Genomic DNA, 27,907 nt, shown 5'->3' with positions numbered 1-27,907 from the left:
TAGCTACGACCTAACCCTTCACAGCCTCCTATCCTCACACCACCTTTTTTTTTTTTCTCTAAAAGCTTCTTCCTATGCCGGCTGAACAAAATGCCACAGAATTATAATTGATTTCATACCACCCCAGCCTCCTCTTCTCTCCAGACTAAAAGAAGTCACAGAAAAAGTGAAAGTATCTCGGAAAGCGAACAGGTCCAATAATGAGAGAAGCAAGCTGTAGTTTCAGGAAAGGAGGAAGTGCCTTCCTCATTGTCTCTTGCCCGGCCACCGAGTCCCTCGGGAATTCTCAACATAAAGAAATCCAGTGAAGGCTGGAAGCCATGATTCAAGAGGACATGGCTGTCACTAACAGGACTTGAACCTGTTACAGTGCTAAGAAGGGTAGGGAAACAGCTCAGAGCAGAGGGGCTGCTAGGCAAACCCATTCCGTTCATCCTTTCACTCAAATATCTACATAACAATAAGGTTGGCCACGCTAATTTCATCACTCGCATAGTGATAGGAAATCGAGTGGTGTTTTTCTTTACGAAAGCGGATTCGATGATCCTCGCACTCCCTTTTCTACTCACTTCCTTCTATCAACCTGGGGGCTTCCAGGGCTGCAAGCAATGAACTTTCTGTCAGCTACATTTTCACCTAATTAACCCCCCTGATTACAATAATTAGTATTGATTCACTCTTTGAATGACTTCCCAGGTACTCAAGCACAACTCACAGTAGCTGTAAACTTCTAGATATGAATACTAGTCAGATGTCCCCTGTCATTTTTCCAGCCCCCCAAGGATATCTTACAGTTACATATCCAGTCACATAAAAGATATCCAGTCACATAAAAAAAAAATAAGAGCCAATAAAGAAATGTTTATCAGGCTCCATCCTTGCAAAGAAGAGAATTTTTAATACGTGGGAGGTTATAGATCTTGGTCTGTGGTCTGCTGGACACATTTATGTAAATATTCCCGAGGCTCCTACATAAAGGGGCTTAGGGTACAATTGTTCTTCTCCAGTGAAAGAGACCATTTTACCAGTTTGAATCTTTGCCTATTCCTTTTCTTTTGGTCTCAGGTTAGAATTAAATCTCGTTTCTACGTTTGTGTAGGTCACTGCCCAGGAAAACCATTGCCCACAGAGTGAATAATAGGTGCAGACTACATTATCTTGTTACTTTTGTAGACATAAAAGCAAGCAAGTTTGCCAACCCCCAGCAATATACTTTTTCTCTGAGCATAGAGAAAAACACTTTGTTCTGTATATTGGATGCTGGAATTACATGGTGGGTGGGAGAGAGGTATGGAACCCCCCAAATCTGGAAACTGGCAATGTACCAGAGCACCAGAGAAGGGGGGACAAGTAGAAGTCCCCCTGTGTCCAGCCTAACAATGAGCAATCAGAAACTTAAGTGAATATATCACAGCTAAATAATTAGCAATTTAGGGAAAAAAATTCAACACGGTGGTCTGCGAGTGACTTTTTTATTTAAATGAGTTCCTGACAAGCATCTATCGAGCATGGAAGACTGCTTTTCTCTTAGACCACACACACACACACACACACACACACACACACACACACACACACACAGAGTGATTTGCAATCTGTGTGTTAGAATGATTTTTTTTTTCCATGAAAGCAGACCCAGGGTGTGTTGGTAACACTTGGTTAGCCTTAGCCATTACCTTTTATGAGCTCATCCTAAAAGCAATTATTGGTATACCCAAAGCAAGGAGCAGTTCAGATCCCATTGGAACGGAGAGAACATAGCAAGCATGCCTTTAAAACCCACTCTATTCACAGTGGATAACTTAAAGGATATTATTACACCGCACACCTGTGCTTTGGATGTACCTAAGCTCTGGGAAATATTACTGGTAGGAAATCTCAACTTGCAAAGGCAATTCTGGTAGCTGATAACATTTATGTAAATAATTCCACATTAAGTATTTAATAATATTTCAACTTAAGTTGAAAAAATTAAAAATTTGTCTCTGAATCTACGGAATAGCTGGTACTTCATAATTGCATTTTTTAAAAATATATAAATGGTACATATGTCTCCTTCCTTACTGATGAGGGACATCCCCAATTTGAACCAAACTCTACCAGGAAATATTTGAAACCAATTTTATCTTTTATTTTATTCATTGCAACAATTTCCCTTTTGTTTATCAAATTAGAGTCTTGGTTTTAGTCTATGAGCTTACTAAAACATATCTCATATATTGATCTGGCACAAACAGTTCATTAAGCAAAAACACCAAGACGGTATAAATATATATTCTTCATGGACATCGACATTAAAAAAGAGGATTTTCATGTAAATCAACTACTCATCATTTTAATTTCAGTCCTTTTGCATCTAATGGTCTCAACATTTGAGAAGTTTGAACCAGATTTTTCCAGTTTCCCTTCTACAGTATTTTCACCTGAGAAACCAATGTTTACCTTACAAAATGAAGGGCAATCTGAATTATGTGAAACATTTGCCTTGCATAGAAATGCGGTTTGTAGGAATATAAACATGAAGCAAAGAACAATATATTCCATTGAAACCTTTCACACAACAAAGTAACGGAACAATAGTTTGTGATCAAAATTGGAAAGGCAAAAGTTCTTGTCCTTGGATTTCTAAACTGCTTATCTAGAGATGCCAAAGGGGAAGCTAAAAGCTAGGAATGCTGATTACTTAAGCACTAAGCACGTCCCTCTCAACTTGTCTTTTATGCTACAGTCCACAAAAAGGGCACATTTAAAAACCCCCTCGGCAGTTAGGTACAGCAGAAGCAGGTCTGATCAACAAGGCATTTGCCACAACGATAATAGTATTACGAGCATTCCCAATCAATAAGTTTTCTTTCTGTAGTTAACAGAGAGGCAAGCCATAAATCTCTAACTTAATCCAGCCAGCATAACTGCAAAATGCAAAAGAGCTCCGAGAACGGCAGATAATAAATTTTTAAAAGCATAAAACCACAAATAAGCAGACCCAAAGCTCGTCCCTCTGATAGTCCACACAAACAAGATTACAGGAGATAAAAGGGGGTGTTGGAAGGAAAAAAAAAAAACAGAAAAACCAGCCCCAGACATGCATTAAGCTAGTTTGACAGCTCCATTGTTCGACCAGTCCCATTGTCAGACCCAAAGATGTATTCAGTGCTACAATGTCTGCTAGCAAATAAACAAAAGACTGCATTTTTAAAAGCAGGATGCCAATTCTATCATAATTCTCTCTCTGCTTCCCAAAAAGGTCAGCTGTGCCTCCTTCTTGGTCCACGATAGAACCCCCAACACCCATGCAGGAAGCAGGTATCCGCTTTCCCACACAAGAGGACCCAGGACGCCATGCATGAACAGAGGTCTCCAAACAGGTACACATTTTGGCAAACAGGATAAAGTGATCCAAACCTGATAACACGAGAGGACTATTTAGGTGGCTAAGTCCAGATTAGAGTGGTATTTGGAACGCAAGTCTAATATGGAGTCTCCTCAGCTCCTTTTTCCGTGATTATTCCATGCAGAGTGCATAATAATGAAAGAGGCTTAGACATGGCAAAGGAAAAGACGAGCCAACAGCCAGACTCGGAACCCTTAAAACATCCGCTGGCTGCTCAGAGGTAGCGGGGAGCAAATGCATGGTCTGGTTTCAAAAGACAACTAGTGCACATACAAACTCCCTCACAACAGTCCTTCTCCTTTCTCTCCCTGGCGCGCTCTCTCTCCCTCCCAACCTCTTGGTCTCAATTTCATTTCCCTCTCTCTGTCTAGATTCTTTCTCTCTCTCTCTCTCTCTCTCTCTCTCTCTTTCTCTTCTAAGATAAGGGAGCTGCTTGATTCAGGGCGAGATTAGCGTCTCCACCGGCTCTCGGAACTAGAAAAGCCTACATTAAAAACAAAGGACCCAACAACATACCTTAAAAGCAGCTCCTCATTTCTCATAGTAACAGCGGATTTGGGACAGCGCATGCTTTCTACACTGATAGTCTCAACAAAAGCCAGTTCAGAAGTGCGCTCAAACATCAATGCCACAGTCGCTATTCACTAATGCGCCCCCTCTCCTCTCTCTCTCTTCTCTCTCTCTCTCTCTCTCTCTCTCTCTCTCTCTCTCTCTCTCCACTCTTCTCTTTCAGATGCTGAATAGTACAGAAAAGGGCTCCTGCAGACTCACTAGGAAGAAATAATCCTTGCCGACAAGTTATGTTATCTAGGCATGTTTGTGCACTGCTGTGCTGTGTCTTCTATAGAGAGCTCGTTTGCATGCACTCGAGCCTGGCGTTGGCTCTCCTAATTACCATCTCAAAAACTGGGAAGATTTTAAGCAATTCAGTGACATATCATTTCATATATATATATATATATATATATATATATATATATGTACACACAAACACACACACACACACACACACACACACACACACATACACATACACAACCGATCTCACAGCTATCAACTATCAGCAAAGCATCCCGGAGGACTGAGATTTGAACAGGTCAGTGTGCTCAAAAGGATTTTTGCCTCTCTTTTCTGGGACACTGCATTCACAGTTGGATTCATCTGTTCCTCTCCTCTTGTCCTTAGAAAGAGTGACAAGGTCAAGACCCTTAGTCCCACCCTGGACCATAGACGCAGAGAACAGAGGCTAAGAGACTCGGAAGTGTTTTAACTCTGTGTACGCCAGAGTTCTTATAAATTAAGAACTTCTTTCAACTAGAATCCGGGCATCAAAGCAGCAGGCAACACAAAGATTGTTTGGTCACACTGAATACCTAATTGTCAGATAGAGTAGCTTCATTCCCAAAAGGCTAATGAGTGGCTTTAAAAAAAAAAAAGAAAGAAAGAAAGAAATTTTGCCACTCTGCTCCACTATATTCTTGGGGCTTTGAACATAAAGTTGACCAGAGAAATACACATTCCCCTTTCTGTTTATTGGAGTAGGAGTAATTCCATGCATAACTAGGAAGTCAAACAGTACGCAAAGCACACACACAGAGTGAGAAGACAAAATGCTCCAGACTGAACACATAGTCATCCAAAAGGGTAAGTTCAGACATCACTCCAGGGGTGCATACTGACCTTGGAAGTTTAGGACACCCTCAGTTTCTATGGAATAACCTAGAACATTTCAAAACAGACCTGGGTCAACAAATGCTGGTGTGGATCCTGAATGCTCATCCCATCCTACGTCGGCAGGAAGTGTATCTTCCCTAGTAAAATTCTAGACTTTGAACCTAACCGAGAATAAGTGAAGAAAATGATGGTAGGTTTTGTGTTCCCCAATATCTGAAGACCTTGAATAATACACCCAATATCTTGCAAGATCCTTGACTTTTGAACTTGGTCTTAGCCACAGTAGGGATGGGGAGATCTGGGGAGGGCATAGAGGTGAGAGTTCCTGGTCTCTGCTACATAGCCATCCTGATTAGTGTGTCCATTAGACTATGAAAAATAAATGAAAAGATAACCAATCGCCGTTCCCATTTCTACAGCCAATAAGACATGGCAAACCAGTTGACAAAGATCAGGTTCTGAAACAAGAGTTTTACCTTAAGGACAACTTCATGACACTATGTGAAAATCACTGAGTGAACGTACGAAAAGGAACGGCCTTGCCAGGGAATGCTAGCCTAGGACATCCAACGTGCTCCTTTGAAGTGGGAAAAGAATCATGTAAATGAACTTGGAAGCGGAGAGACCTTGGGGAAATAGAGTGTGACCCTCTTCCCCTTGTGGCTTCTACTGAGTGTCGGAGCAGAAGGCTCTTGACCTCCCTGTAGCTCTCTTCGCCCTGTAGTTAAATGGAGCCACCAACTGCTAATTTATTTTAAAGCACGCGAAGAGCCTATAAAACGGGGTGTGTTTGGTCAGTGCAGATATTAATAAAAAGTGGAATGGTCACATGGACATCTGGCATGAGTTAGTCTGACGGGGAAACGTAGAGCTACAAGATCAGACCACTGCCGTGCTAGTCCACGAGACTCTTCCTACATTCCAATGGATTATGGAACCGGAGTAGTAATGGCCAGGATTGAACCAAACCACTAAATCTTTTATATCCATTTCCTTTTTGGTCTTGAGACCTAAGTAATGAGAGCGCTACTGAGTTAAGGGCTTATTACTTATCCCAATTCTGCTAAGATGACGGACGGAGGACCTCATGCCCGTTAGCTGCCCGTGCTGCATATGGGATTATAGGATGAGTGGATAGAACATGTGTGCTATTTGTAATATTTGCACGCGGTAGAGGAAGTTTGTGACTCCAAGTGCACACTGACTTAACACCTGTTCTTCCTTACACGTCCAACAGACCATCTTTCTCTCCGGTTGAGTCTTCTCATTAAGTATTGATCCAATGAATATTTGTTAAGAAACGAATTCCCTTTTAACCATTGAAATGGGGGTGGGGGGAGAAAGATCGTATTATTTTCAAGATATGCACTTTCCTTCACAAATATGAAAAAAAAAGCTCCCACTTTAGGCATGAGTTATCACAGACGACAACTCAGAAATGTTCCTTTCACACCATTATGCGCTAAATTTCAAGGTCCCTTTGTGTTGAACCATCCCACAACATTGACAGAGTGGCATAGTGTCCCACTCTCACCTAAAAAGTTCAAGGAACTTGCCCACGGAACTGCAGATGACCAAGCTCGAGAACTCCATCTACTGTGCCCTCGACATAGAGCTTGGCAGCAGGACTCACTAGGCAGGGCATGGCCTTTAAGGAACATTTAGTGTGATGCATCTGTTACTTTCTTAATGTGATAGTAGCGGCCTGAGAGGAAGGATGGTAAGTTAATGAAAACTTGCTTAAAAGGTTACTCCTCTGACACCAGTTTTACATCAATTCATTTCAAACTTTATTACAATTGAAGAACAAAGCCACCCAGACTAAGTACTCTTGAGGGCAAATTATTATTTGGGCCATCAACAATAGTTAGTTTTAATAGTCTTGATTATTAAATTAGGTTTGTAGGGGAAATTTGTTTGAAAGAATTATAGCAGCAATTAGCAGGGAACAACAACAAAAGTATAAATTGTCTCACTGCCCTCTATATTCAAAAAGACATTTTTCACTTCATAAATTAAACCTTTAGCTAAGAATGCAAATTTGGCAAAGGACAAAGTAGGAAAGTGTTGTGATGTGGGAATATTGGTGAGGGCGAGAACCAGTCAGCTTCTTGATCTTTCTTGATTCAAACTTCCTAAAAGCTTTTTTTTTTTTTTGAGAGGTAAATTGTATGTGCGTTTATTTCTGTCACAATTTCCAGAATCAAAAGCTAAATTTTCACATGCTGTATTAATGACTCCAACTGTTTTCCGCCTTCTGTGCCTTGTCTTTGCATTTTGACATTTACATTGCAGAAGTAATAAAAAGGCCACGTTTCAAGAGGAATGTATAATATGAGAAGGCAGAGGATGGAGAGTCTCTGCAGAATTAAATCCTCCTTTGATGAAAGGGGGCGCGCTACAAAACCCTATCCTACCTCCCGGAAGCACATCCTCAAAGGACGGTGTTGAGACGCAAGTGCACAAGAATACTGAGTTTACTCCGTTGTCACTTTCAAGTGTTAACAATTGGTTGCTCTTGAAGGGATCCAAGCCTGGGTGCTACAGAGATACTTGCCTATACGAGTTCCTCGTGGTACTTTTCACAACAGTCAAGACACAGAACTAGGCTCAAGGTCCATCAGCAGAGGGATGCGTAAAGAAAGTGTGGTATACGCACACAATGGAGTTTTATTTAGATGTAAAGAAACATGATGTTGTTTGTGAGAGAATGGATGGAACTAGAGATCACGCTGTTAAGTGAAATAAACCACACTTACACAAATATTCCATGTTTTCTCTCTCCTGCTGGATCTGGATTCAAAATATAAGTAAGTGTATGTAACACAAATACTTATGTGAAATTAGAAAGGGGATGATGTGAGGGGAAAATGAAGGGAGCTAAGGGGGCATAAGGGAAAAGATAAGAGGATAACGGGTAGGAGATGAAAAAAGAAACAACATTGCAAGTTTTCTTAATATAGAAAAGATATATGTATATATGTATACATACATTTAAGATATATATACATATATATATGGGATAGGGAGGTGATATAAGTAACAGTAATTGGGAGCAAGGATGAGCTAAGCATAATACTATACACGGATAGATGTGTCATAAAGAAATCCATTATTTTATATGCTTATTAAACAATTAATTTAACACAAGAATTAGAGAGTTGGGGAGTCGGCTTTCCTGGTAAAGTGCCTTCTATGCAAGCATCGAGTCGTTAGTAAACACATACATGCCAGGCCCACTGGTGCGTGCCTGTTACAGCAGCACTGGGAGTGTGTGCAAGGAGAGACAGACAGAGCCCTGTGCCGCACTAGCTGGCTGCTAACCACTTGCAGAGTTCCATCTGCAGAGAAAGATCCTGTCTCAGAAAATACAGTAAAGAGGAAACAGGGTGCACGTGATGTAGACCTCGGGTCTCCACACAAATGAGCGCACACATGTGAACACTGAGAGGTAGAGATGGGAGAATCCTGATGGCTTGCTAGCCGGCCAGCCCGGGGGGAAATAGCCGGCTTCAGGTTCAGTGAGAGATTCGTTCTCAAGGAAATATGGTGGAAGATGACAGAGGAAACCATCTGAAATTCTCTCCTGGCTTTCCATGTGATCTCATGGATCCATACACATATATATTGCACACATGCACACACATCATATATATAATATACACACATATGCTGTATAAACACACACTATATATAGTATACATACACTATATATACAATATGCACACAATGTATACATACTACACACAATGTATATATACTACACACACTATACAGTATACACACTGTATAAAATATACATCCTATATAATATAAACACTATATATAGTATATATGTACTACATAATATATACACAATGTATATATAGTATACACACTATATAGTATACACACTATATAAAATATACATCCTATATAATATAAACACTATATATAGTATATACATACTATATAATATATACACAATGTGTATATATAGTACACACATTATATAGTATACACACTATATAAAATATGCATCCTATATAACATATAGACAATGTATATGTAGTATACACACTATATATAGATTGCACACTGTGTATAATATACACACACTATATAACTACATATACTGTACTATATATATGTACATATGCTATATACATACACTCAAAAACAACATATATTGTTACCACAGATGGAAATGTTTTACAAAGAAAATATGGAGTATTTTCTAAATCCTAAATCCTAAAAGAAATAGACCAAGAATAGCAAGTGCAGTGTATACAATAGGCCCTCGGTAACCTTGGTAAAGCCCATGTGTACATTTTTGTAGTGGCCACACAGATGCAGTTTCTCTCATTTCTGCTGCCACTGAGCAAAAGACACAAGCTCTCTTTGACTTAAGCTTGCCAACCTCAGAGGCAAAGGTTTTGTTGGTGTCATGGAGGTCGAGCAGAGAAATCAGCTCGGAAGTGAGCCCAGGTAGGAATTAACAGAATGAGCTACAACCCTGTTCATTCAGATCACACTACTCTCAGCTGGCTTGTGCACAAGTAGGGTGAGTGTGTTACACATTCAAAACCATAGGACACAGGTAGGAGCAGTCAATTTCCAATGCACAAGAAAGACAACTGATCTAAAGTATAATGCAAAGTCATTTGGTAAAACAAGTGCTTCATGGTGTTCTGAGGGACTGTGTAAGAGTTCCATGTATGTGAATACTCACTGGTTATCTCCAACTTGTCTCAAAGACAAGAAACAGGTGGCTGTCAACTCTGTCACAAGAAGTGGCTTAAATTCCAAATGGCTACTCCTCGCTCAAGCCATTCATTTGAAAGTGAAGATGCATATTGGGTTGGATGGGGCAGGTGGATGAATAATTAGCAAGAATAACTATAATGCCTCTTATATGTATATTTATCAATAAGTACGGTGTACATAATAAACCATGAAGTCCTTGGAACTCCTAGAAGTCTCTTGAAAAGAGGTACTAGGTAAATGTAAGAAGAGATATCATAAGCTGATAATGGTGGCTTACTATAAATGAATGCAAACATCAAACCTGTGTCCACTGGTGACAGAATGGGGATTACCACGTTAAGTAGCCTGGTTGATAGAATAACTGGTTGTGACCTCTTACCACTTAACAGACAACACTTTCACAATTGAACAGTCAATTTTGGCTAAATGGTTTGCCAAGGGTGAGCCTCAGGCAGATCCCAGGGAAAATGTCTTTGATTTAGGTAGTGGTAGGATTTGCATGGACAGTGTGCCAAGCATAATCTTGCTATTTATACATCACACCAATTTACTCATGTGTGTGCGCACATGTTCCCGTGTGCACACTCGGTACGCTTATGGAAGTCAGAGGACAATGCTGGTTCTCCCCTTCCATGATGTGGATCCCAGAGATCAGGTCATCAGGCTTAGCTGCTATTCTCTTACCCACTCACCCACCTTGCCTGGGCTGTTGGCTATCTTTAAGATTGAGACATAAACAACTGCCTCTCTGCTTGTTCAGACAGCCAGTGTCAGAGGCACCATACAAAGCAATCCCTATTCATTCACGGAAAAAGGCATGCAGATTTCACTGAACTTGGGGAAGCCGTTAGTGGTCTCCATTCTAGCAAATCCCGAGAAGCAGACCACACAGCTTGAAGACAGAGCATCATTGGGGCAGACCAGAACTTCCTTTCAGAAGATGGCAGTTCATCCAGGATGGTCTGGGGAAGATGGTTCTGAACCCACAGTGATGCGTTCATACTCTTCTAAACAGTGAGGCGATGGGAGTGTTAGCTTTCCGTCTGTGGCACCTTCTGAAGTTCTGGTATTTATTATGTTTTCCTTCTATCTGTACTTAACGTGTCTTGCAATTGGGAAGACACTCATTTGGTTGTCACTATGGTGGAGCATTGGGTGGACATTATAGACATTATACATTCATGTTCGGTGGCCATGGAATCCTTCGGATACATTGTCTACTCCCACTGGCTGACTGTTATTTTATATTAACTCTAAAAGTCTTATCAAATCCTATAGAAAGTGGCCACTGAGTCATTAGGCAAGAACCTGATGGGTTCAGAAGATTGGGGGATCAAGGATCCTGGTCCTAACTTTAGGGATTTTTGTGTACTTAAAGCTCGAATGATGAGCTCTCCTCTCATTTTTATCATATTTAATTTATTTCATTTCTGTGCACAAACCTGTGCTTGTAGGTATGAGTTTGCAGCACCTACGTGGAGACGAGAGGAAACCTGCGAGAGTTGGTTCTCTTTTTTTTTTTAAACATGCTTAAAATGTGTTTGTATTTATTGCTATTTAAGTGATACATAATTTTTTTATTAACTTGAGAATTTCTTATTTACATTTCGAGTGTTATTCCCTTTCCCGGTTTCTGGGCAAACATCCCCCTAGTCCCTCCCCCTCCCTTTCTTTATGGGTGTTCCCCTCCCCATCCTCCCCCCATTGCCGCCCTCCCCCCAACAATCTCGTTCACTGGGGGTTCAGTCTTAGCAGGACCAAGGGCTTCCCCTTCCACTGGTGATCTTATTAGGATATTCATTGCTACCTATGAGGTCAGAGTCCAGGGTCAGTCCATGTATAGTCTTTAGGTAGTGGCTTAGTCCCTGGAAGCTCTGGTTGCTTGGCATTGTTGTACATATGGGGTCTCGAGCCCCTTCAAGCTCTTCCAGTTCTTTCTCTGATTCCTTCAACGGGGGTCCTATTCTCAGTTCAGTGGTTTGCTGCTGGCATTCGCCTCTGTATTTGCTGTATTCTGGCTGTGTCTCTCAGGAGAGATCTACATCCACCTCCTGTCGGCCTGCACTTCTTCGCTTCATCCATCTTGTCTAATTGGATGGCTGTATATGTATGGGCCACATGTGGGGCAGGCTCTGAATGGGTGTTCCTTCTGTCTCTGTTTTAATCTTTGCCTCTCTATTCCCTGCCAAGGGTATTCTTGTTCTCCTTTTAAAGAAGGAGTGAAGCATTCACATTTTGATCATCCGTCTTGAGTTTCATGTGTTCTACGCATCTAGGGTAATTCAAGCATTTGGGCTAATAGCCACTTATCAATGAGTGCATACCATGTGTGTTTTTCTGTGATTGGGTTACCTCACTCAGGATGATATTTTCCAGTTCCAACCATTTGCCTATGAATTTCATAAAGGCATTGTTTATGATAGATGAGTAATATTCCATTGTGTAGATGTACCACATTTTCTGTATCCGTTCCTCTGTTGAAGGGCATCTGGGTTGTTTCCAGCTTCTGGCTATTATAAATAAGGCTGCTAAGAACATAGTGGAGCACGTGTCTTTGTTATATGTTGGGACATCTTTTGGGTATGTGCCCAAGAGAGGTATAGCTGGATCCTCAGGTAGTTCAATTTTCTGAGGAACCTCCAGACTGATTTCCAGAATGGTTGTACCAGTCTGCAGTCCGTGTGGGGCTCAGAGATCCAACTTGGGTATCTTTACCTACTGAGCCATTTTTTCCAACCCCAAGCTCTGTAACCTTAAAACAGCTATGAAGAGGCAAAACTGAACCTTTCTTTCTGTAAATGTGGGGGTTTGGGACTTGATAAAGTGCAGGTTTGTGGGATTAAATGAGACTTTCAGGGTCAGGAGCAGTCTGAGAGGGACAGTAGTTTGGGTCATATCTTGGCAAAAACCCAGAGTCCTATAGGCAAGAAGAAGGAAGGAGACTTGGAAATTAGACTGCTTTTTTCATCCCCTCTTTCTCGGCTCCAAATGTGGCTCTGTTGTATGCAACCAACTTTCTAGTACCAATGTTGGCCTCAGTTCATTTCTCTCTGTGAGAGCGCATTTCTCAGTGCATCTTGCAAGCGAGCTCCTTCTCACAACCCCCGGGTTCTGTAGCAGCTTGCATTCTGACCTGCTTTCGCAAACAGGACACGCGGTTACATTTCACATACATTTCCTGAAGTCAGTTCCTCGTGACTCATATAGGCTTACAGCTTAAGATGGTTTACATTTGATGCCGCTTCACATCGCCTGGACGGGCGTGTAATGGTTTGAGTTCTTTTATCACCATTACACATATTAGTATAGTCAGGGTCTATGCCGTGAATGCCCTAAGAATACGGTTAAGTCATACTTCAAAAGAACACTCCGGACAAGTCGAGCAGAGGCACAGAAGTCATGAAGATAGGGCAGAGAGGCGTTAGAAGCTGAGTGAGGAAGGACCCTGCAGTTCATGCTGGGAAGCTTGGCGGGAAGAAGGCACAGAAAGTTCTGGGCTCTAGAAAGAGAACTCTGTTTCTAGTGTGGAGTCGGAACCGAGAGCAGGATGGGGAAGGGAGTGGAGGGGAGTCGCTGTGCAGATAAGACTGGGCGAGCCTTTGAGGGAGATTCTTTGTGAATTGACCACTGTTTATTTGCTGGCCTATGCACGATGTTCCCACGGGAGATCAGATCACTGAATTCAGTAAATACAAAGTATCATGCTACACCTACTAAGGGACCTCTAACTTTGGAGATTAGGAAGAACGTCAAGATGACCAACTTAACGGGCAGCAGAGGTGGGAGCGAAGCCTCACTGTTTGCACGGTTCTGCTTCTGCTTACTGCAGAGAGGGTGCTCACACCTCCCTGAGAGGCAGAGTCACAGTTTAGACAGGTGGGAAGAACACAACAGAGGAGCTGACAATAATTCTGATGTTTTCCCGCATGGACCACTCGGTAAATGATGCTATTGCTGACTGAAAAGGATGGACACACACACACACACACACACACACACACACACACACACACACACACACACATCCAGAAGCTACTTTGGATTCACTGGGAATGCATTACTGAGTTCAGTATGCCCAAGGGCAGATCTGAGTTGACAAGGCAGTTGGTAACACAGTTATGGGAGAAGCTGTGAAATCAGCCAGGAGAAAAAGTGAGGCTGGAACAGGAAGAACTGGGTAAAGACCAGAATCCCAAGGGAATCGACAACTGAGGATGAGGCAAGGAGGATGCTGCAGTGTAAAAGAGCTGGACGCCTGGCAGGGATGCTTAGACCTAGTTGGAGAAAGAAAATATATTCATAAAAAGTTATGCATTAGCTTGCCCTAAGTGATGACAGGAATTGTGTACTTGGATGCTAGAAAACAAGGCAGTACACATTTAAGGCGGTAGAATTTCAAAAGCTAACAGATAACTGGAGGGATAACCAGAAGCGAGCCTATTTATACCCGGGAACAGGCTACTTCTGAGTCCACAAAGTTGCTGAGAAAGGGAGAAAGGGAGAACGGCAGTGAGCAGAGTCACGCCCAATGGGTCAAAGGAAAAATCTAGCTTGACTAGACTCTAAGCAAACACTCAGCTAATTGCTTAGCTGCTGAGATAGGTAGGAATGTGCTGAGCTCTTCTCCACCACCTTATCCAGTACATAAATAAAAATAGCCAATGTACAGGGTCTGAGAAAGGAGGCCGAATTGCACCTTCAGGAGAGGAGAACAATTATGTTTAACCAAGACATGTTTCTAACTGGCATATTTCCACATTCCCCAAAAAAATCAACAGCAAAGTAGTTCTTGAAGGTTTCTGTGAATTTTTCCTCGGAATTATTTCAAAAGGGAAAGGAATAATAAACTCTAAAACTTTCTATGTCACGCGTAAAGTTTGAAGTGTTGTATCAATAAGGAAAAGTGCCTATAAGTGTACAGCTCACCAAATATTGATGGACGGGTCATCCACAGTCAATCAGCACCCAGATCAAAAACAGCTTGGTTAACTAGGGATGTAGCTCAGTGGTAGAGGACCTTCTCAGCCTCTGTAAGGCCCTAGATTTCATCACCAGGATGTCAAAACACCAATCCAAACCAATCTAAATCCTTGTGTCTATTTTTGGGTTTGTAACCAAAGAATGATCTGTTGACTATAAATAGAAGTTATCTAGAATGTATGCACGAAAAAAAAACTGCCAGAGACCATGAGGCCATTTTGAACAATGCTTTCTCCAGAATGTGCCCAATTCCCACCATCTGTGCTCTCCTAGTTCAAGTCACCATGTCTAAGGTCTCTTCCAGTTACTTGCCAGTCTCTTGGGCTCTGATGGCTCCCATGCGTGTGAACCAGAGTTATTGAGCATCAAACCATGGCCAAAGCAGTCTCGAGCTAAAATGTCAACCGAATTTCAAACTTCCTGCCTCTTTCCTACAATTCAACCCATTAAGATCTACCTCAACCCAGAGGGTCACCACTTAGGTCACCCATCAGGTGTTCCCATCTGGTATGTTATGCTCTTTGCACTTTAAACCTCTTCCAGTCCTCAGAGATAATATTTCTATTTCTTCTGGGCTTCTATTCATACTACCATTTTCTAACCCGACAAAGTTTTAGTGGCTACCAGCACCTCACTAGGTACATGCTTGCCCATCTGGTTATGCTCAGCTTAAGTATCAACGTTTAGGCACAAAGTAAACATTGGAGATTATATATATATATATATGGGGAGAGAGAGAGAGAGAGAGAGAGAGAGAGAGAGAGAGAGAGAGAGAGAGAATACCTTGACGGAAATGATACTCAAAGATTCTACAGTATCATCTGTTTTTCTTTTTTTTTTTTTAAGCCCTTTTTTGATCCCCGTGGTGACTCAGCAACTCTTTCTCTGAAGGACAACGATATCGGCTTTCTAAGTCTGAATTGCATTATGGGGTATCCAGAAGGAAGACTAGACTCTGCCTCTGTCTTTGAGGAATTGATAATCAAGTTTGGAAGAAGACAAGTTTCAGGTGAGTTGAACAGTTCTTATGCCGTGAAGCTCTACGATCCATAAGAGCTCCAAGGCACAGCATATGGTAAGAGTCAGCACGAGCAGATGAAAGCCTAAGGAGAATGTAGCGTGCACACACAGAGGAGTTCCCTGTGAAGGATGAAAGTATGCCATTTTTTTTTTTGAGAAAACAGATGGAACTGGAGCTCATCATGTTAAGTAAAACAAGCTAGACCCAGAAAGACAAATAGCACGATTCTACTCTCACACCCATAATCTTGATTTAAATATACTTACATATATAATGATATTAATGTAGAAAGGGGACTATATTTGGGGAGAAAGGGTCTAAAATGAGAGGGAAAGAAACAAAACAGGGTATGAAAGACAAAAATAAATACTTGTTTTCTTTCATATAGATTGAAACACTAATACCTGTATATTATGACATATAAGGCAGACTGTTTGTGAGGAAGGGGACCAGTAGGAATTGAGAAGGAAAAATGAAGAGGTGGGTATATGGGGGGTTGACTATGGGCAAAATACAATGGTATATATGATGGAAATGCCATCAATAGGTATGTCATTCTTTATACCAACTAAAAATAAGTTAAAATGTACCAGGAAACAATAAATAAGCACATAAAATGGAGAAGGGGGCAGTGTTACCTAAACACACAGAGATAACCTTGTAGGGAATCTTTTCATTTGATTAGGCCATGTGTGCAGGCGGTGAGGATCGCACTCGGAGATGACAAGTTTGAACATAGAGGAGGCCAGGAAAGTAAGCCCTAGGAAAGTAATCGGTGTGGGCAGACAGAGGCCACACTATGGATCGTGTACACTGGGAAAAGGAATCTGTATTTGATATACTAAGGATGGATATGTTGTGGAACTTCTGGGTCAGCAAATGGTAAAATTCTCTCAATAAGACATGGAGGGGAAAAGCGAATTGGGCAACTGGTATCTCACGAATATAGCTTACTAGCCTCAAAGGAGCATAAGAACTCTTGTAGAGAAAAAAGGTATCTAGACTGTGATCATGGTCAGATAAAAGGGAGGCCAGTTAGCATGAACATAGCAAAACATTCTCGTCTCCCCATCACTATGTTATCAATGACAACCCCCAGTGTGTTCTGTTCCCTACCTGTAAAAATACCTATATGCCTGTATTTGTCAGCTGGGCTGCTATAACAAAATACCACAGACCAGTGCCTTAAACTATAGAAATGAAATTCACAGAGTTCCGGAGGCTGACAGTCAAGCTCAAGGTGTCAGCATGGATGGTTGCTTCTAAGCATCTCTCTTCCATTGTGGTAGCATCTTCCCTGGGCCTTTTCTCTGCTTACAAGGCTGCAGTCCCCTTGGGTTGAAGAACCACACTTCATGTTTTTGTAAGCTTAATTATCCTTTAGAAGTGCTCTTTTCACACAATCATTCTCTCGGGGAACTTGAGGGAGGCTATTACAGAAATCAGACTACTACGTTGTGATTCTTAGGAGTTTTTAAGGAAATGGGTAAGTTTTAAGTTGTTTCTCTATGTTGCATCTCTCTCTAGCTCTCTGTGTCTGTCTCTATCTCTCTGTCTCTCTATGTCTCGTTCTCTTCAGTAAGTATGGGGTATTTCTATAGACTAAACCATGTTCTCTTCCAAACCTACTTATCTCTACCATATCATCTAACATTGTTATGTGCATTTATCTGCAATCTATCTATCTATCTATCTATCTATCATCTAAATAGCTCTTTCTATCTTTAATCTATCATCTATCATCTCCACTATCTATATCTGTTATCTATCTATCTATCTATCTATCTATCTATCTATCTATCTATCTATCATCATCTATCATCTATCATCTCCACTATCTATATCTGTCATCTATCTATCCATCCATCTATCTATCTATCTATCTATCTATCTATCTATCATCTAAATAGCTCTTTCTATCTTTAATCTATCATCTATCATCTCCACTATCTATATCTGTCATCTATCTATCTATCCATCTATCTATCTATCTATCTATCTATCTATCTATCTATCTATCATCTAAATAGCTCTTTCTATCTTTAATCTATCATCTATCATCTCCACTATCTATATCTGTCATCTATCTATCCATCTATCTATCTATCTATCTATCTATCTATCTATCATCTAAATAGCTCTTTCTATCTTTAATCTATCATCTATCATCTCCACTATCTATATCTGTCATCTATCCATCTATCTATCTATCTATCTATCTATCTATCTATCTATCTATCTATCCATCCATCTATCCATCTATCTATCTATCTATCTATCTATCTATCTATCTATCTATCTATCAATCTATCTGTCCATCCATCCATCCATCCTTACATCTATCATCTACGTATTGACTCCACCCATTCCACGTCTTTGGTGCCTACATGCTGATGGAGATATGCCCTTTCAGAAACATTTCACCACACTTCCTCTCCACATTGAACAGACTGCTCTTTCACCATATTCACGCTTCAATGTCATAATTTGTGTGGAAAATCGGATTATTTTGGTGATTTTTCATGCTCTGCCCCTATCATGTGACCTTAAAGTGCACTAGAGTGGGTAGGCTACGGACATTCACTCTACCGGGAGTGAGCTTGACTATGGAATCTGCTTCCAGTATTAAATGTAAGCAGACACTGTGTGACATTTTCCTGTGTGGACAGGGTCTGTTAGGTGTTGTGGCCCATCACGATAAAAACTCATACCAGGGGAACCTGCTGTCTTTTCCACATGAGCCCCCAGAACGCACACAGGAAGGAGATCTGGGCCTCTTCTAGAACAGGAGCCAAGCACAGCTGACTCATGGCCTGAAGGAGAACTATCCAGCCTACATGTGACAAACTACCCTTGATGCTCTGGCTCGCGGAAGGAAGAATGGGTGTTTCCTGCCGCAGGTCACCCCGGTGTGGACGTCATCCTCTGTGGCAGCTTACTGTGGCAACTGACGAGTCAACTCATCCCTTTGAATATACTACAGTTAGTATCTGCTTCTTGAGAACAGAGACGCTGATGGCTTACACAATCCCAGCGCTTGCAGGGGTGACTGATACCCAGTAGATGTCCAGTACACACTGCACCATGGTACGAATGAGCCAACTAGTTGAAGATGTACGACGAAGAGCGGTGTGGGAGAGCCACGTTTGAGGACACGAGAGGATGAAATGGAGTGTGGGCTGGTGGCCAGCCTCATTTCAGGGCTGTGGGATTGAAAGGCGATCTGCAAGGAGGATGGAGGGTTTGAAACCTGCCTTGGCATACCTATGTAGTAAGGCAGTGTCTCAAGAAACTGAAAACCGTCATCACCAACACTAACCGAACAACAACAAAAACTCACATTAATCAAGACTGAGAGGATGAAAACCAACAAGCAAAAGCACGATTTGCCTTTCATATTCCGACGGCCATAGCAGAGGTACAGCTCAGTGGGTACTGGGTCTGCCTAGCATGCACCAAGCTCCATGGTGGAATAGGGTGGCACACAACTGCAATCCTTGTCCTTGGAAGGTAGAAGCAAGGGGATCAGGAGTTCAAGGTTATCCTCGATACATAGCAAGTCTGGTGTGTGTGTGTGTGTGTGTGTGTGTGTGTGTGTGTGTGTGTGTGCCCATGCATACACATGCATGCATGTGTGTACACTCAGATTATTAAAAGTTCCAAATTGCAGAAGCAGCATGCGACAAGCACACGGACACCGCCGTTACGGCGCCCCAGCTACTGACGTGGTCGTTCGTGGGTACTCCTTTTTACCTATCCAGCCTGTGAAATGGTTGCCGTTCTTGTTTGTAGCCACATGTAATATTGGGGAAGCAAAGGGCAAAAGGAATGACACTCCTCCACAGAATTCAAGAAAGCAAAACTATAGGAGAATACAATTTTATTTATTCTCCCATCAAAGAGATCCAGGTATCTCTTCATCTGATCTAGACAACCTGTCTCCTTTGGTCTGCTGATGGTTTTATTCCTGACAGGCAGGCGTTATACCATGTCTGAGCCTTTGGAGGGCCTCTGTTCACCAGCAGCCTCTGCCGGAACCTCCATCTCAAGGGATGTCCCGACAGGGACACTTGCCACATTCCCTTAGACCGCATGTTATTATCATGTCCTTAGAATGGCGTGAAGAATTCCAAATTCATTATCTGTCTGCCGCTGAGTTCTGTAGATTTTCGCCTTGACACACACGTGTACAACGTACACACCCATACACACACCAATGTTACCTCCGCATTTTCCACCATGTTTTGGGAGAACATGGTGTCTGTTTGCTGCCGATCATAGCCCAAGACTGAAGATGCTGTTCAGTGCATTCGAAAGTTACAGCCGCCAAACTCATGCTCTCTTTAAGTTCTGCACTTCGAAAGGAACATTCATAGGGAGACCACACGTGCACTCATACAGACTCACCACGCACAGAGAAAACAACACACATGCACACAGGGAGACTGTAAGCATTAGAACACGTTTCCTTTTCATACCTAGTGACGGAGCCCGATGGCAGAGCACCTGCAAAACCATCAGGGTGACGCAAAGCTGAAGAGAACGCAGACTGCTTCCAAACCATACCTACACTGTGCTGACCCGAGCTGAATAGCAAGCGTTGGGGCACTGGTGGGCAATGTACTGAGTCCCACTTCTAGGCTGTTACAGACTAGAGCAAATAATTATCTATATAGAAGTTTCCAGAAGACATTTCCTCCCTCTGCCTATATTTAGCATCCGGCTACAAATGGAACTTATCAACTATATTATATAAGGATATATATTATACTGAATTCCCACTGAGCATACGACATTATATTACTAAAGCTTTACTATTAACATGTTCTTAATTTAGATGCCATTAACGCAGACTGAGTGACGACTTGGACACAGGGCATGATTCTCTCTAAAAACAACGGTTCCTGTTTTTAATGATCATAAGAGCAATTTAGGTTCACAGTGTTGCTTTGAAATGCCAATAAGGATAAAAGAAATCAGTGTAATCATCTGCATCCAACCGGAAGAGAGACTGTTTCACTTTTGCTCTATTTTTTTTTAGGCATTTCAATGTATATATTTCATCTTTTTTAATATAACTGGCATTGGGCTGATTGGCTAAAAAATCTTTTCTTTTTAATTGACCTGTATTTGTGTATCTGTGTTGGGGGCTGTGCACATGAATGCAGTGCACATGGGGACCACAAGAGGGTGTTAAGACACATAGAATTGAGTCTATGTGCCGTTTTGAGTCCTCTGGGCTGCTAGCTTCTGAGACACGCATCTTCATTTCACTGCTGTCCGGTAACTCACTTCTCTTTTTCTTAAACGGAGTTATTAAAGTGCTTTCTAAGTTTTCACACATGCTTTTATCACTGAGATGAAAAGTCTATTTAAATCATTATTTATTTTATTCATTTGCATGTGGGTGTGTGTATGAGAGAGGTGACAGGGGAGAGAGAGAAAAAAATTATGAGACCGCGCATGTATATAATGTCTATATCACCTATGTGTGGATACTCTCAGAGGGAAAGGACCTGGGGTCCCTGAAGCTGTGTTTACAGGTGGTTGTGAGCACCCAGGGTTGGTGCTGGAAACCAAACTCTGGAAGAGCAGCAGGTGGTTTGAACCACTGAGCCAGCTCCAACAAAGAGAATTCTTAAGCCAGTGGTTCTCAACAGGTGGCCACTCCTCTGACAAACCTCTCTCTCTCTCTCTAAAAATATTTACATTGCAATTTATAACAATCACAAAGTAACACTTACGGAGTAGCAAAGAAATTAATTTTATGGTTGGGGGTCGCCACAACATGAGGAACTGTATTAAAGGGCCACAGCTCAGCAGGCTGAGAACCACTGTCTTAAATACTAACATTGGTAGACATTTCTCATTTTCTTTGGAGAGAACTACTTTAGGCCTAACCATACATTTCCAAATTGCATTGCTGGAAATTTACACTTGCCGACACACCCTCCCCAGTATAATTCATGCCTTGCTGGTCTCTGAAGCACACTATTATTTAATTTTACATTTGCAAGTATGATGAGTGAAAACTTATGACTTCACTGCTTTATTTACATTTCTTTGAATATTAGTGAAGGTGAATGTTTCCCCCAGTGGTGCTGTCATTTGTCTACCTTTACGGCGAGTTTATGCGCCTCAGCCATAAACCAGAGATTTCTAAATGGAGTTGTGGCAATCTGATACATAGCTGTGCTGTAGGTTTTAAGACAGGACCTTAAAATTAATTTCTAGTTCATTTACTTTATCATATAAATAAAGATTGGGCTTATTTTATTTTTATACAAAAATGGCCTGCCCTGAAATATTGGTATTTACCTTTATGTTTGGTTGTGTTTTTACCTTGGGGTTTGATTCATGTACAGGTAATTTCCATGCTTGAGATAAGATAAAGCAGCAACACGGGTTTTCCCTCTTTCCTACACGGACGGGCCTCTTCGGCAGTTGTTTACTATCTGACCCAGTTCCTAGTGGGTTTGAAGATAAGATACATGTCTTTATTTATTAGACTCCATGCTTCTGAGTCCACCTGCCATGTCTTATGTTTAAATATGAGTGTTTAGTATTATTTTATAACGTCTGATTATCCCGTCGATCTCTCCTTTCAAAGGAAGTGTAAATCATTTTTTTTCCGTTTGAAGTGACTCTAGGACACTGTTTTCTTGAGGGCTGAGCCTGGGATGTGGGGAGGGCCTGGGCACGCTAAGCAAACATTTGACCGCTGACACACACCCCTGGTCATCCTTCCAGGCTTTTAATTGGCATTTGTTTTGAGAGAAAAAGTAGCACCTTCAGAGTTCTTGCTTCTTACATCTAGAAGCATCCATAGACGCCAAATCTACTAAAATGCCAATGTCTTCTCTCTTAGGAAAGGCAATATTTACTTCAAATACTTTCCATGTCAGGGAAGTCATGGATCAAAGTACTTGTATGATCTCTTTGAGTCGTTCCAGATTTTTAGTTGGTTATTTTTTATTTTTGTACATACGTTCATCTCCTTTGTAAGTGACGGGAGTTTTTATCTTTGTATTTCTAATGGGCATATCTTTCATTTTAATTAAATGGCCTTTTATGATGATAGGACCTTCGGGGACATTGATTAGCAAATGATGGTAAAGTTGTACCTTGTCCATCTCTGGCCAGTGGTTCATTTAGGAGAGCGGTCTTTTATCGCATTCTACACGTCCCTGTCTATCTGACAGCCTCGTGCTTTGTTCCAATTTTAGGGACAGGCTTAGCTTTACTGGGAACGGCTTCAGAATTTTTCTTAGTGTCTTATGCAATGATTTATTATGCTATGTTACACATTATAAATTTAAAACAGCCTTTTATATTCTTGCAAAATACCATATTAAATTGTAGAGTATGATTCTTCCAGTGTACAATCCTATCTTTGGATTATGTCAAGGGCCATAAATTGATACATCATCTTAACTAGAAAGCTCAAAGAATACATTACTTTTTTTTATTAAAAAAGCAAATGATGTGGCTTGACTAAACTTAGGAAACACATTTTAAAGAGTCTCCTTATACCTGTTTTATTAATATACTACATTCAAGTGGTGTGTGTATGTGTGTGTGTATATATATATATATAAACTTGAATATATATATATACAAGTGTATATATATTCTAATATATATATACTTTATCTTATTGCAGTATTTATAATAATATTTCACATTTGAGGAATTGCAAGTATGGAATAGACTTCTAAGTTAGTAAAGTTTTAGTACATTCCTAAACAAAAAAAAATGTAAAAAAACAACATATCTTTAAAGAACCGTCACCTAGTTTTCACTATTGACTGATGAGGTCATTTTAATTTATCAACCATTTTGCTGCCAGTGTTTTGGAATCAAGAGTCTCTGCCGCCTTGCCAATCTTAATTTCTTTCATTAATACCTTGAGACATGTTTCAAGTGGTGGAGTCAAATTGAAATGGCGGAACTAAAATTAAAGATTCCTGCTGCCAAGGAGGCTGTCCATGGCTGACCTTCAGAAGAAGCGCCTGGTGACCCCGGCGCTTGCGCAAGTAGAGAAAACAATTTCAACACTTCTCAGGGTTATTTCTTTAACATTCCCATCAGTTACACCTTACGTGGGACTTCTCGAGGCCACTGAAAATCCTCACAGCGCAGTTAGTTTTCTTCCCCTTTCATGAACTCACATCTAGCGATCCTCGATCATTGTACTTCCGGTTACTAGCGCTCATTCTTACTATCCTGGCAACAATGCTGGCCACTCGATGAGAGGACCAAGAGAAAATCAATTGAACTCTTCATTAAGGTTCTACCATAGACCCTGTAAGTGCTCTTTCAACTGCTTGAATTCATTAATCTAATTTAATTTAAAAAATTACTGAATAGTTTATGTATGAGATAGATACTTAATCTGATAATATGACACTCTTTCCTCTTTCAGAGTTCTATTAAAAGTTTAATTTCTAATAGTCCAGTATTAATATCTAATTAATTTCAATTTTAAGAGATAACTTAAAAAAAAATCACCCATTCTGTCTTTTAAACTTTCATGTGGTGTATTTGTCTCATAGGAAGCCCATAAATTTCAGAGGTTAAATGTAAGAGGACAAAACAAATAAGTATTTATGAGATTAACCAAATTTGTATAAAACTTGGTCATGTCCACATTATAAAATATCACTTCTCAATATTAGAGAGGTAATACACTCTACTGGATCTTTTATGCATCTCTAGCCAATAATGAAAAATTAATCTTTTGATTTTTTTTTTGCTTTATAAATAGTTTGAAATACAAAAAAAACCCCCTATTCTTGTGCTTCAAGATTTATGCTAGCAATGTAGAAATTCTACTGTTACTCTGTACTATAATTAAATCAACAAAAGGGGAAATGAATCAGTCTTCTTTGGGACATTTCAAAGGTTGATCCAAGAATGATTAGAATTCCCCTCTCAAAGTCAGTGAAGTTTCTGAATTTTGATCTCAATACACAACTACTTTGACCAGAAATTCTATCTGGCAAGTCCACAAATTTCCTAGGTTCAAAGCTCAAGAGGCTAACATTTGCAAAGAGACATCACCTTCCAAATGGTTAGACAGGGCAATTCCTAATGGTTGGCTGCAGTTAACAGTATAACCATCGCCATGGTAACTGTTAGACTCAGCTTTTTTTTTTTTTTAAAGACCTACTCACTGGTCTTTAGAGAGATAAAGAAAAAGGAGAGGGTAATAAAGAGTAGGGCATTTGGGCTCTCAGAGTAGAGCGTCTCAAATGTATTTTATACGTTCCGACAATGCCAAGGGCAAAGATTCAAAGATGGCCGTTGCTGATTCCACACTTAACTAAGGATGCTGTTTTCAGCATGAATCAGACTCCCACACACAGCATCAAAATCCTCACAAAAGGAAACTTGTACAAGATGATTACCAAGCACATACATCAAGACAATGTGTGCTTTGTGATCAATTAAGACGCGAGGAGAGTCTGCACTGGGGCGTCTTACAAAAGGGCCTTTCTTCTCAGTGCTTTAAAAAAAGGCAGATCTATCAAACTTATGATAATGCATTACCACGATGATTTAATTGTCAATTACAAATTACTTAAATGTACTTTAATGATCTATATAAAGCCTTATTTTTTTCCACTAATAGCTATTAATGGTTGTTAAAGAAAATGAAACCACTTTACTGAAACATAATGTAGGGTCTATTAAGAATAAGTTTTCAAAATGATAAAATATTATCATGAAAATGTGAACTCCTGTACGTTTATATTCTAGAATAGGTCAGTCTTCATCCCACTGAACATTTCCTTCAAATTACATGCAATTACAGTTTAGACATCTTTATGTACATTATGGCTAAAATACATTTTACCCAATTCCCAGTGAAAATGCTTTTTTAGATGTTGGAAATGGAGTGAGTGCAACTTGTGGCTACATTTTTCTCAAGGAGCTTCTGGAATACTAGTCATTAGAATCAGCGTGAGTGGCCACAATTGCTTCTGCTTGTGTTGGTCATGGCTCTGGTCCCTGTTTGCTTTTAAAACTTTTGATTAAATGAATGAAACAAACATTTTGTGCTGTCTCTACTGGTCAGCAGTTAGCCGATTCAAGGTACATGCTTGCCTCACATAATAAATGTACATTGTCCAAGAAAGGTACAATCCACATGCATACCAGTAAAATAATATTGTGACTATACCAGAAGTCCCTTTTAAATTATTATTAAAGTCATTTTGTAATTATATGCTAGTGAGCTGTTTGTAAACCTGGTTTTTCTGCATGTGGCTTCCGTAAAAGGGGCGGGGCGCACTCCTCTCTCACCTTAAACACTGCTGCATACCCATTCCTGAAAACATTCTCAAGTGTACCTTTTTTTCATGCTTTAACATATTCGCCAGACAAGCAGCTATTGGGTATATGAAATTAAACTTCAATAGAATCAGAAGCGGCTGCCTGCCCAGGCGCATGCCTGCCCAGGCGCATGCCTGCCCAGGCGCATGCCTGCCCAGGCGCATGCCTGCCCAGGCGCATGCCTGCCCAGGCGCATGCCTGCCCAGGCGCATGCCTGCCCAGGCGCATGCCTGCCCAGGCGCATGCCTGCCCAGGCGCATGCCTGCCCAGGCGCATGCCTGCCCAGGCGCATGCCTGCCCAGGCGCATGCCTGCCCAGGCGCATGCCTGCCCAGGCGCATGCCTGCCCAGGCGCATGCCTGCCCAGGCGCATGCCTGCCCAGGCGCATGCCTGCCCAGGCGCATGCCTGCCCAGGCGCATGCCTGCCCAGGCGCATGCCTGCCCAGGCGCATGCCTGCCCAGGCGCATGCCTGCCCAGGCGCATGCCTGCCCAGGCGCATGCCTGCCCAGGCGCATGCCTGCCCAGGCGCATGCCTGCCCAGGCGCATGCCCACAATACCTAGAGTCATTTTAAGACTTAAATAATCCATTTATTTGGTAACTATGGACACTTAAATAAGCCAACTAGTTAAAAGAAATATAGCTAGTTCAGATTTGCAGTCATTCTACCTGGATGTCTGCACTAATTATACTGAGTAGCCATTGAACCATCACTTAACTGAACACATGGTAATCAGGTGTGGAGTAGTAAGGTGGGTTCCAAGACCAGGAGCTCTCAAGTCCAACTCTGACTCAATAAACACTGGTGCTTCACTTTTTAAGGCTCCCAAATCCAATCAGTCCATACATTCTTTAATTTGGGAAGAAGTTACTGCTTAAAGCACTCTCCTAGTCCTCCCAGCTCCCTTTACCAGTACAAAGTGTGCCGGTGTTGCTGCGGGGAGCTTTGTAGCATTGAAGTTAAAATAGTAACGGCACACAATTCAAAAGCACCACGATCCTTAATATTGAAGCTTGTACGTATTCATAGGTTTGAATTTCTTCTTGAGGAATTTGGAAAACCAAAAAAAAAAAAAAAAAAAAAAAAAGTTTCAGAGTCTGGAGCACTGGGGGCTTTTGATGATTGGATTAGATAGGTGAAACTTGTTCTGTAAACTTGTTCAGTGTCACCATCACACTGCCCACTCAGCTTTGACCTTAAGTTCTCCTGAGTCCCTCCTGAACTAGGCTTGTTCTGTAATCAAAGGCACATTCCTTCAGACGTCGTCAGGATTACTTTTGTCTATAAAGTACTTATCGGCTTTCTTTCCCTTGTTAATAAGCTATCTCCTGGATCTGTGTGGCCTTGGAAAGGCTCGGTTTTCTCACCAATAAATGAAAATGATATGATTTTTACCTGCCTAATAGAGCAAAGAGGATTAAACAAGGAAACGCATGGAAGCTTTTGGCGCAATGCCTGGCACACAGAAAATGTACCATACATGCTGGCTGTTCATAGGATTTTTTAAAATAATACTGCCATAGGATTTTTTAAAATAATACTGCGGTGAGAAAAACCTCAACATGAACTGTAATAAAATGAGTGGTGTCTTAGCAAGGCAAATGGCTGTGGTGAGCTCTGTGGGAAATACTGACTTTCTCTGAGGCTCCAGGAAGACATAATGTGTGTGTGGACAACAGAACACTCGCTGTCTGCTTTTTATAAAACAGGGGTACGAGCTTAGCATTGTAAAGCTACAGAAAACAACCTGGAAAGT

At 41.1% G+C, this 27,907-nt stretch overlaps 1 protein-coding gene across 37 annotated transcripts in view; it reads right to left on the bottom strand.

Moving 5' to 3' along the window:
- Window positions 1-27,907, bottom strand: part of Celf2 (CUGBP, Elav-like family member 2) — an 825,373-nt gene that overhangs the window by 316,051 nt on the left and 481,415 nt on the right. For 7 of the 37 annotated variants that reach the window (XM_063276306.1, XM_063276322.1, XM_063276303.1 and 4 more), the window contains exon 1: window positions 3,908-4,258. The exons of 28 other annotated variants lie outside the window; for them this stretch is intronic. In XM_063276306.1, coding sequence (XP_063132376.1) covers window positions 3,908-4,014 — 107 coding nt within the window. In that variant the 5' untranslated portion in view covers window positions 4,015-4,258. 37 annotated transcript variants of the gene reach the window in all.

This window comes from Rattus norvegicus, chromosome 17 (assembly GCF_036323735.1).
Source record: "Rattus norvegicus strain BN/NHsdMcwi chromosome 17, GRCr8, whole genome shotgun sequence".
Lineage (NCBI taxonomy): Eukaryota > Metazoa > Chordata > Mammalia > Rodentia > Muridae > Rattus > Rattus norvegicus.
This window is presented reverse-complemented; position numbering and strand designations above follow the sequence as displayed.